Below are 11,775 nucleotides of genomic sequence, written 5' to 3'. Positions count from 1 at the left end.
TTTTTTACATTTATCATAATGTGCATATAGGATAACAATCAAACCATTTTCTTGCGTTCATGAAAAGTATCTTTTGTGCTCCCAGAAACTGCTTAGTCAAATAAAGCTGAACTCAGATACAAATGTGTACCTCACCATAAAAATGGCCAAACAAATAACAGCTATCAGTGATACCTTTCCTACTTCCATGTTTGCCCTGAGGGTGGATAAAACCAGTGTCTTACCTGCTCAGATAACTCTGGCCCATTGATCCGAGCCTGTACCAGAGCATCGTGGACAAGGGAGTGGAAGTTCAGCAGCACGTGCTCAATGCCATGTGCTCCACTCAGGGCTCCTGAGAGCTCCTCCAGGGCCTGGATGTACCCCTGCCAGTGGAGATCCACTTCTGCTACATTGGCCAGGCAGCCCCGGATGATGTTGAGGCAGTAGCCCATGCAGGGCTTGCTCAGCATCAGTCCCTGGCAGTGGGGGCAGTACTGCATTCTCAGCAAAGCCCTGCTGCACTCTCTGGAGAGGTGCAGGTGGTCTGTCGTGTTGATCACTTCAACTCCCAAATTCAGAGCCTGCAAGAAAGTCCGGCTGGGTAAGAGTGATCTTGCCATCTGTCCCAAGGCCTTTTTGGGAATGTTGCCAAAGGGCCTGATGTCTCCTCTCACCGCTCGGAGGCACTCCGCGTACTCCAGGGAAATGTCAGTCGGACCAGGGTTAATCACATGGTTGTAGACTACTGGAAACAGGGTGTCAAAAAATCTATTCACAAATTCCTCTGTGCTGGCATCTGTGCCAAATAAGAAGAGTCCAACATCTGTAAAAAACTCCTGCACGTGCACTGCAGCCTCAGCAGCCATGTTTCTATATGCATTGCAGAAAAGTGTGCTGGTGTAATTCTCAGCCAGTCTGATGAGCATTTCAAAGGTTTCTGCAATAAATCAATAAATCAATCAACAAATCATTATTTTTAAGGTTAAAAAAAAAGAAATTAGAGTAAGAACATAAAACAATTATATTAGGACAACTTACATATACCCTGAAATAATTTTTGTGTTAGAATTTTGAGGAGACAAACTTCTCACAAACTACAACAACTGTCTATTCTATATAGGGAAGCACCTTACATGTAATGTTACAACACAATTAATAATCCATATTTTCTTTGCAGGTTACATTAAACACAACCTAAAAAAAATATAAAAGGAAATAATTGTAAGCTGAGTTATTAAGTTACAAAATACAGCAAAGTCCTATTGTATCTCTGTATATAAACACATGAGCTCTCTCATCTCACTACTCATTCTGCAAGTTGCAAGAAACAGCTGAATGCTCTCAGTAACTCCAAGCCATTCCTCTTACCAGCCTAAATGGATGGGCAAAATTAACATTAAACAGTATAAACAACTTTTCAATCCTATTAAAACTTAATAACTCTTAAAGACCAGTTTTTATTTTGTGTCTTCCAGAGGAAGCAGATGTTCCAAACACACATAAGAACGTGATTTTAAACAGTGCTGTTTGGTCTGGTAATTGGAAAGACCTGCTTTCCTCAGGAACTGATGGATAATCCCTTGCTGAGCCTCAAAAACTGGATAATGAATAAAGCCTGAATGGAAAAACTTGCATTTCACACTTTAAGTGGTAATCCTTAAATACACTGAGTACTGTTTAATAAAGCAGTTAAGTATACTGGAAAAATATCCTCTTTTGACTTGATCTGTGATTTGCAGGTAAGAAAAAACATCAGCTTTCAAAACAGAACAAGTGTTTACATTGAGGAAATTCCTAGATCTGCCTGAGAAGGCTGCACTTTAGGGAAGGCAATGAAGCAATATATGGATCAAAAAGAAACTTGGCTTATTGAGAATAGAAACACAGAAAGATACATTACAAATACTAACCCATTTTATACACTGAATGAATACACTGAACACTACAACTCAGTAACTTTTATTTCAAGTTTTACAAGTTTTCACGTATTTTTTTTCACATTCATTTTTAAATAAGACTGTAAAAATAAAGTAAGGAAATGCATGAAGTACAGTTAATACTGTCTAAACAGTGATGTTAAATACAGGCAGAATCAAATAGTGTGAAACTATATCAAGCAATTTCTGAAGCAATCTGAAGTCTGCTGGTCAGTCACTGACTGAAAGGCATAGTAGAAAAACCAGAATAAATGTAAAAAAGACAAAACTGGCTACTACATATTTGATAAATACCTATGCATAAGTGCCTTATATTATGATGAAATGTTTGTTCAGGTCAGTTCAGAAAGGATCCTCGCTGACTGCAGAGAGTTTAAAATTGCATGCTTTGTGAAAAGATCACATATACTTTGTATTCAGTCTCTCTTTTCTCCAATAAAAAAAAGAAACATGCTTCTAAATCACAATCATTCCTCTGCTGTCTGTCTTAGTTTCATATTTCATGCCACTCTTAAATTGAATTTGCTGTTCTCTTTTCTATTCTTCTAGCATTCACACAATAAGAAAAAAGTGTTGACAGCTCACAGTAAAGAGTCAGAAAGCGCATCTCACTTTTTTGGGTTTTTTTTATTGTTATGTCACATACATATGTGAACTTCTTAAGTGAATTTCACTATAATCATTCATAGATGCCAAATTCATAATGTCAAAGAGATAATGTCAAAAATCAAAGAGATTAATTTGTTTCAAAAGTCATACTCCCAAAGTCAGTACCCTTCATGAAGCTATGTTCCCACCAATAGAGACCTATTCAACACAGAAAAGCCTCTTGGGTTTATCCTGGGAGTGAACATGCAGAAGTGCCAGCTGAGTACCTCTGCAGCTCCCAACACCTCCACCAGCCCCTCACATCTCATCCCTGAGCTACAGGAGACCCATTTTCTTCTGGAGCAGACAACGAGGCACAACAAATCAGACAGGGCAGATGAAATTGATCAAGATGCCGACTTTAAGGCATCTGAAGCAAGGATGAGATCCCCACCAGCTGTACAGGCAGTTTGGACACCCAGCTGCCACGGAGGCATGGGTACATGGGAAATTAAATTACAGCCCTGAATTATTAAATATCTAACTACAATATATCTCATTTTTACTGGGGGAAATGAGGAATGCAAAGAACAAGCAGGCCTACTATAGAAATTTTATTTAGTCGCCTAAGAGTGTTTGATAGCATTTTTAATGGTAGATGCCATTTTTATTTGCCTGTCTAAAAGGTCATTTGTGTTCTGCAGGTCTTGTGTCATATCTGTAGGCTCTTTATTATAAACATTCTGCATTTAAAATGGTACTAGATGAGACCACTGAACTAAATTCTGGGTAACTAGTTATCATAGACTTGACAACCCTTCATAAAAAATCCTGGAGCAGCCCAGAAGAGCAAAGACCAAAAAAATGAAGTAAAATTGATTCTTGGTTTAGACGCCTTAAAATAATAAAATGTAAGGAAAATTAAAGCTTTTTTTATTATTACCATATAGTCTGTGATCTAAATGTCTGTTGCAATCCATGGCTGCAGTACCCTTTTACAAAGTGCACAAATATTAGTTGAAAGAATAAATCATGCTGCATGTGGACAATCAACAGATTTTACAATGTGGTCTAAACAATAACAAATCTTCAATACTGAACTATATTTCTGGTGCCTCAGCAACCCCCAGATGAATGAGTACAATAATCAACTACATAATTTACTGACTATTTCTACTTTTTTAAATAGAATGTGATGATACTGGCCACTTGTGTTTACAATTCTGCATCAAGTTTTTAATTGTCATTTTACGATTTCTTACAGAATTTGTTATTTTTTTTTTCTACTGGCACATTTTCTACTTTATAACCATGGCTATTTCAGAGATTTGTTTTGCTCTCAGCAAATTTGCTGACAGACAGCAAATCACACCTATGTTTACTTTCAGTATTGAATAGCTCCTGTGAATACCTTACAATGACAATCTATGTCATTTACAGCACATTCTGAAATTTCAGTGACAAGTCAAGTTATACTGGTTCAATACTACAAGCTGTAGCAATGTGTTTATCTTTTATCTTTTAAATCTATGGGCTGAGACTACGATAAACAGCATTAATTATTCAGCAACATAAAAGAAGTGAAGAGTTTTTAATCAGTATAAATGTAATACATATAAAATACATTTTAAGTATAACTAAGATGAGCTAGACAAACTCTTTCTAATGTTTTCAAATGATTTTTAATCTTCAGGGTCAGTGTCTCTTGTCTCCATAATTTATGAGATCTTCATAGTAACTGCTATACAATATCCTATAGATATTTTGTGCAACCCTACTATTAATAATGTCTAGTTTTTACACAGATGACATGTCAATTTTGTTTTTCTTTGGTGACAATTAAAACGATTGTTTGTACATTTCTAAATCAAATTTCAGGGTAGTCAATATTTTAACCAATTCTTTTTTTTTTAAGAACAGTAGTATTTCTCTTCCTGATTTTACTAAGAAAAAACCATGAGGCTAAGAAATTTGTAGATGAGAACTTGTTTGTTTTATTTTTTCAGCTGATACTTCATAACCGTACATATATTCATTATTTTTTATAATAGTGTGTTTTAAAAAGTGATTACAAAGTGATGTAAAAATAACTACCAGGTCATTGCTTTAAAGGATTTGCTCTCTTCCTTTAGCCTTTCAGTTCCTTAGAGCCATGGGGAGTTCTACATTACAAAGAAGTTCCAAGGTATCAATCAGTCCAGTGGATGAATGGGTTTAAAATAAAAATCAGAAGTATACACATGACTTGTTTACTATAACAAAGAGAACAAGTCCAGTTTTTCATTCCTGGACATTAATCAGATTTAATGGAAACATTGCACAGAATAAACAGAACTTGGATTAGATTTTAAATCAGCCCTGCAATTTTCACCCATAATAGTTTTGGCAAAGGGTCTTTATACTATAGGTACCTTAGAAAATTAATCTGAAATACATTTCTATGGAAGCATGATGTTGTAAAACAACTACATTTTTTTAATTTTACCCTTTCTTTACACAGATGTTCTATAAATCTGCTGAATGAGAAAATGCATGGTTCTAAATGCTGAGCACTACCTTTTGAAGTACATATGGTACTTAATGCAGACATAGTCTAATAAATTAAAAATCCAGTATTAGTAGTGGTCCAACAAGTTGTGAAGTCTTATTTGGCAATAATTCACCAGCCTAAATTACATATTATAAATTAATTCATATTTAGGGTAACATATAAAACTCAATAAATTATAACCAGACAGGTTAAAATCCATCCTTGATTTATGACATTGTATTTAGCAAGACTGCCTTTCACAGTCCAGAGGAGATCCAAAATTGATGAGCCTGGACTATCTGAAGGGTCAGGCCATAATATACAGGAATCAATAACTAAATCCAAGCAAACCTGGAAAACCTAGCAATGTTATAAATTTATTATGATTTGAAAAAATTCTATGGGAAAGTATTGCCAGCTGCCATTGATGTCTGGTGATCTTGTAGGTTTTGCTTCTGTTTATGGGTAGCACAAATAAACCAGAAGCATCATACTCCCTCTTCTAAAGATTTATAATAGAATCAAATGTACCTTGCATGCATTGTCCTTCTAGAGTCACAACGAATGTCTCAGGTGCAAATTACAGCCAGGTAAACAAAAGGCATTCAAAAGTCATGAAAAAAATGGCGAAGAAATTAATCCACACAGCATTACATTCATTCTATCTTTTTTTAAATGCATCAAACAGAGAACTATGGATACGAGGGAAATTCAGTGTAGTTATTCCTATTTAGTAAGTCACAGATATAATGCAAAATCCCTGAATCATTTACCATATTAGAAAAATGAGCTGGAAGAATCATGTCTTCAAGACATATAAGTGAATTATAAAGAATGAACTCATTAGGGCATTACCTGTGAAGGTTATATGGGAGAAAGATCAATAGGGTAAGTGACAGTCAAATAGATTTGGGACTCACTGAAACTGCTTCTCATTAACACAAATTTCAAATTAATCCATTTCATAGACTGCAGACTCACCAAGGAAGTCAGCAAGAAAACAGGTATAACAGATGAAACCTGCAGCATAACCAGCTTTGTGTTGCCAAAGGATAGCGATGCACCTCAGGCTCTTATAGCTCAAAGTACTCATAACAGACTTTAGAGTTTGCGAGGTCTTGGTTGGTCTTGAATTTAATTTAGCTGTCTTTGAAAAAAACATAAACATCCAATAAACTTGAATTAGAATTGGTTGACCATTGCCTAAGTTGTTCTGTGTTCAGCGGCACATTATTCATATACTCAAGGAGTTTCCTACATATCCTGTGATTTGGACTTTGGTTTAGTCATACTGTATTTTTTTCTTTAGTTGGGGCTTGTGTTGGGGCTTTTTTCTTAGCATTAGGGCACAAGGCAGTTGGCATAGGACAGCTTTAGTTGGAATATTAACAGGAATTAGCAATCATACATAATCATACATAATCATACATAATTCAGGCTACTTTGAAATGAAATAGCAAATTGTCTCAAGTCCATATGTAAGGTATGTTCATCTTTTTTCCCCCCAAAGAAATTGTGAGGACTCATAAGAAACTCATTCCCAAGTTAACCAATACATAGAATTTAAAGAAATGTCCAAAGATGAATTTCACTCATTTTCATGCTACATCTTTTCACTAGTCTGAATTGGCAAGCGTACTTCTCATTCTTGTTTTATAATCAACTCAGTATGATCACCCAGTGTTAATTTTTCCTGGCTAAACCTGACACAAACTATTTTGCTATGTAGAATTTACTTTCTACATCAACAAATTTAGGTGTGTTTTCCTTTCCTTCTCCATCTTCTTAGCTATGCATTTGAGAAACGGCCCAACAATGAGAGACTTCTCAAGTTCTGGTGATTTGACACGATCATCCAAATATTGTAATTTGCTTGGAGGTTTTTGGTAGGTTTTTTTGTTTGTTTTTGTTTTTAGGGGGGTTTTGTTAGTTTGGGGTTTTGTTTTGGTTTTTGCTGTTGTTTTGTTTTTCAATAAAATGTTGGAATAAATTTATTTTTTATCCAGTTCTTCGGAGTTACATTAATTTTTATGATTTAATGGAAATCATCACAATTGATTCAGAAGATTATTTTGAACTTTTCAGTGAAACTTGCAGCTGTTGATTTTAAAGTATCTAGCCTTTGAATTTGATATTTAACATACTCCTAAGTCATAACTGGAATGTAAAGTACTTAATCTTACCTCGACAGATCATATTTTAATATTGAATGTCTGTCATATGAATGAAAGAATGAATTAATAAGGCAAGGTTATCATTTTATCTAGTTATAAGCAGTGATTCCACTTTTCTCTCAAAACTGTTCTTTCCTTTTCAGTCTGGTGTTATCCTTTTAATAGCGATGACTATGGAACCATTCATCTTGTCATTTTGGAAGCAACATGAACAGATTGTTTTCTATGGTGCCAGGAGAAGAAATAACTAGCAATTAACAGAGCTCGACTAAACCATTTTCTTTTCCTCTTGAATTCTGCTTATGTTCTCTCTGATTTTGCATTGCTCTCAAGGCAATACTTTCCCAGAGGAAATATTTCTAAATTCTGAATAGATTGCTTACTGCTGTGGAACAAAATATGCTCAGAGTTGCAAGCAGGGCACTCCAGGGAAGCAGAGCTTGAAAACTGGTATCTTATAAACAAAATTGTTTGAAAATATTTTGATGTAAAATGCTGTGCATGGCTTGCAAAAGGACATTAAATTGATACTGATTTAAGATAACCATTTTTACACATCTGCCATAATAAATAAGGACAGCAAGTCATCTCAGATGTATGAAAATGGTATTATTCAGAATTTATACCAGGATGATGTTGAGATAGGAGGGCCAGAAAATTAACAGATTAGAAGGATAAATTCACTTCACATAATTTTCAAACTATATATATGTGAGTTAAAAAGCACTTCTGAGGCATGATTCATCTTTCTGACTACTTTAGACTGAGATGAAGTGCTCACTGGAAGTGCTTGTTCCTCTCACTTTTACTATAAAGGGATGTGACACTGAAGCCCTAAGATTTTTGTAGGGAACTGGTATTAAGGGAAGTGTCCGTAAACATAATGCAGTACTGCAATTTATACAAATAAACAGCTTAGATGATCATGCTTCTATAAAGTGGTCGTAATGGTAGATAAATTACAAACTTCTTATGTATTTATGAAAATCTTTTTTCCCTCTTCACACCTTTTCTTAGAATGAAATATATGGTTGGTTCCAGGGAACTGCTGGAGCATTATGTCTATACATGCTACCTTTATAGGAATTAATTATTTGGGAATCACAGAGAAATTACACTTGAAAAGAAAGAACAACCTCAGGAAGATTTCCATAAAGCTACGATGATGACTGACATCAGATGAAGCTTTTGTCTTTCTGTTTAAAAGTTTAAAACCAGACTTTCTATTTATTTTTCAGTTTTCCTAGTTTTATGGTGACAATACTCATCTTCAGTAAGCTGGGGGAGGTTTATACAAATTAAAGTGAAATTTTAATCAGGTTCTAGCACATGCAACACTACAGATCAACATTTCTTGCACATCAAACAAGTAAATATATTCATTTTGTATCACTGAATATTTAATCTCACAGTTTTTTTCTAAGTGTTGATTGAGATTTGGTGAATTCCTGCATCTGATAGTCAGAGGAATTCAACACTAAAAATTATAAGAGCACTAAGTCAAATGAATTTAAGGAGATTGTTTACTTGACATATGACTACACGTAATGTGTTTCAAAGATCCTCAAGAGAGATTAGATGAATTTATTACCTTTCAATTCACTTTGCTTAACTTCAAATTTACTGAAGAAGAAAAAAAAAAGATTAAAAAGCATCCTTAAGTCTTCATTTCTTAAACAAACTTTTTTGTTTGTTTTTCATGGAAGATGCAGGAACAATCAATTTTATGACTGCATCTATACTGTACTGAAGTTATTTCCGTGTTCCTCTGTAAATATTGGATATCAAGAAGAAAAACTGCATGTCCCTATGTATAGCTCTGGTATATTGGTGGTTAGTGACCTTATCACTGTTCATGATTAGTGATATGTGTAAAATTCTGCTTAACACAGGTGATACAAAAAGCATTTTGGTCTACACTATGTATTTCAGTACCTATTTTGGCACATGATAAAAAAGAATGAAGTGTGCACTTCCAAGTTTCAGACAGGTAAGTGAGCGTAGCATCTCACTTGACAAGATGCAAAGCAAGTGGATAACCAGGCAGCCAAATGTTCTCTTTCACAATTAGAAGCAGAAAATAGCACCTGCCAAAAATACAAAACTTCAGTTCTCTGCACTGGTTAGGAAAGGACATACAGTTTATCTAAGGTCAGTGAAATTCAGAAGGTACTTGTACTCTAGGGAAAATCCAGGAAAGAGTAATTGCTTCTAAAATGACAAATGTATGGAATATTCTGTGTAGCTGCTTTTGATGATAACATCTTAAAAATCAAATAGTGATATGGATTGGAAGAGTTCACTCTACTTCAATTCATCCTTCCTTATCCAGTATGAATCCTGATTTTAGTACAATTGATTTCTACACCAACTAATGACTCATTCTTTAGAAAATAAGGATAAAATAATACATGTTAAATGGTCCATAGTTGCTAGTAGCTTTGGCACTTAGAATGAAAGAACAGAAGAATTGTTTAGGTCTCACTGAGACCCCTTCTGTCTCCTGCAGGCCATGAATCTCCAAGCTGTCTCTCTGCTGAGGCAGCAGAACAAAAGATCTCCCATCTGATTTCTCAGTCCAGCTCTCTGATCTCATGGCAACAGGGAAGAAGTCAAACCCTAGATTTCTTCATTTAGTCTGGATTTCTTCCAATAGTCTACACACATTCTCAAGAAGCAGACTGCTCTGAAAATTTTTAAATCCTGTTTTTAAATACTAATACATGTATACATTTTTAATGAGATCATTATCCCACCTATTATTTTCTGGTTTTGTTTTGCATTATGACTTTTTATGACTATTAATATTCAGTCAGAGCTCACTCAATGGACCAGAGAACAGCCGATGTGAGATTTAAATGCATATCAATTTCTTACTGTGTAATTGCATAAATATGGGTGGAGTATGGGCTGAATATAATTAAATTATTCTCTTAAAATTTATATCTTAATGCTCTTTGCACCACGTTCCTTTCAAATACACAAAAGATAATTTGCCTTTTTAAATGATGCTACTTTGTTTCATTTCAGAAAGATTATGCGTATAGTCAGAGCATTATCTACTTTCACAGTATAGCTTTACCTGCTTTCACCCGAACACTGTTTGCAGATGCTCTGCTTAGCCCTGTCCTTCAAGCACTGAGGACTCACACATTCTCAAGGCATGTAATGCTTTCCAGGAAGCAGCTGGAGATACTAGCTGGTGGAAATACGTGTCTTTTCCAAACTACAAGCCCACAGTAATTTCTACCCCCTCATGTGATTTGCCCCACTGTGCAACGTGACAAGGGATATGCATTTCTGGCATCACTCAAAAGTGGATCATTACCTCCCCACTCCCTTCACAGTTATGTATCCCAGATTACACAGGACTGGAAGATCTATCACTAAAGAATGAAACCATGTAGAAACACAGGGCTAGAAGGCACTTAAGATGTGTTCTAATCCATCTATTAAACACAGAGCAGGTTCAACTTGATTTATGACCTTATATTTTAACATCTTCATTTAAACTATCCTTAAAATATGCACATTAACAGAGAAGCCACAACCTTCAAGAAAATCATTCCAGTGCTTCACCATATTCTCATTTGCTTTTACCAATGAGAACAAATAATTTTCTTCTTCCTCCTCTTAGTTATTTCAGATTAGATCCTCTGCAAATGACAGTAGACATCTCTAAAGACCAAATACCTCTCCAAAGCAGATTCGTCCACATCTCAGCTACCAGTAGACAGGATGATGGCATGATTCATCTGACCTAGTTTAGATGTCCACATGGAAATAAGATGAATCACACTGCTTTTCTCCTCTATTTGTACAGAGAAAGAGGGTGATTAGATCAGAGAAACTGGGAGATGACTCTTACTCCTGAAAAATGTTAAAAATCTTTCCTCTTCTTTTTATTAAAAGGATCAATCTTCTTTGAGTCATAAGGAGAGCACATTCCACCCCTATGTAGTTGAACTTAATTCTAAATACTACCAAAAGGAAGTCTAAATTGCCCAAATCATGTGTTTAAGTGGAAAAGCTGGATGTTTAGGAGTTCCAAATTCAGCTCTGCCTGACTGGCTGCTACAAAAATGTTTTGCTAAACTATTTCAGAATTGCATGGTTTCTCTAAGACATGTTTACTGCGGGAAACACTAAGCTTTATACATTATTTCAACAGAACAACTGCTGAGCCAGTCCTTCTTCAGTCTTCAACTCAATCTTATTCCCACCTCAGTGCAGAATCCATATACATCCTTATTTTGAATTCTAGCTCTATTTTCCACCCTATGAAAGAGCTCTTGCTGCCTTCCCTCATTGAGAGCACACTGATTATTTCACCATTCAACACAGGAATGAAAATGGTTTCTGTACCTGCCTAAGAACCACATCTGAAGTGCCTTTTTCTAGTCTGACTGTGAGCACTGTAACCAATCAAATTAACATTTACAAAATCTTTAGCATTTGTTTAGTGGTAATTTAATCAAGATCATTCCCAAATTATTTATGTGAATGCCACGTTGAAGATCATAAAGAGACTTAGGAAAGCTAGTTGACTTAACACCTGTGCTTT

General features: G+C 35.2%; 1 protein-coding gene across 1 annotated transcript in view; it reads right to left on the bottom strand.

The window, feature by feature from the left end:
- Window positions 1-224: 224 nt before the first annotated feature.
- GPC5 (glypican 5) overlaps window positions 225-11,775 on the bottom strand; it is a gene marked incomplete at its 3' end in the record, with an annotated part of 91,818 nt that continues 80,267 nt past the window's right edge. The window contains exon 2 of the mRNA XM_031061287.1: window positions 225-919. Coding sequence (XP_030917147.1) covers window positions 225-919 — 695 coding nt within the window. The remainder of the gene's footprint in view (window positions 920-11,775) is intronic.

The sequence above is a fragment of the Geospiza fortis genome, unplaced genomic scaffold (assembly GCF_000277835.1).
Source record: "Geospiza fortis unplaced genomic scaffold, GeoFor_1.0 scaffold294, whole genome shotgun sequence".
NCBI lineage: Eukaryota > Metazoa > Chordata > Aves > Passeriformes > Thraupidae > Geospiza > Geospiza fortis.
The sequence above is the reverse complement of the archived record's forward strand: the minus strand, read 5'-3'. Positions and strand labels throughout refer to the sequence as shown.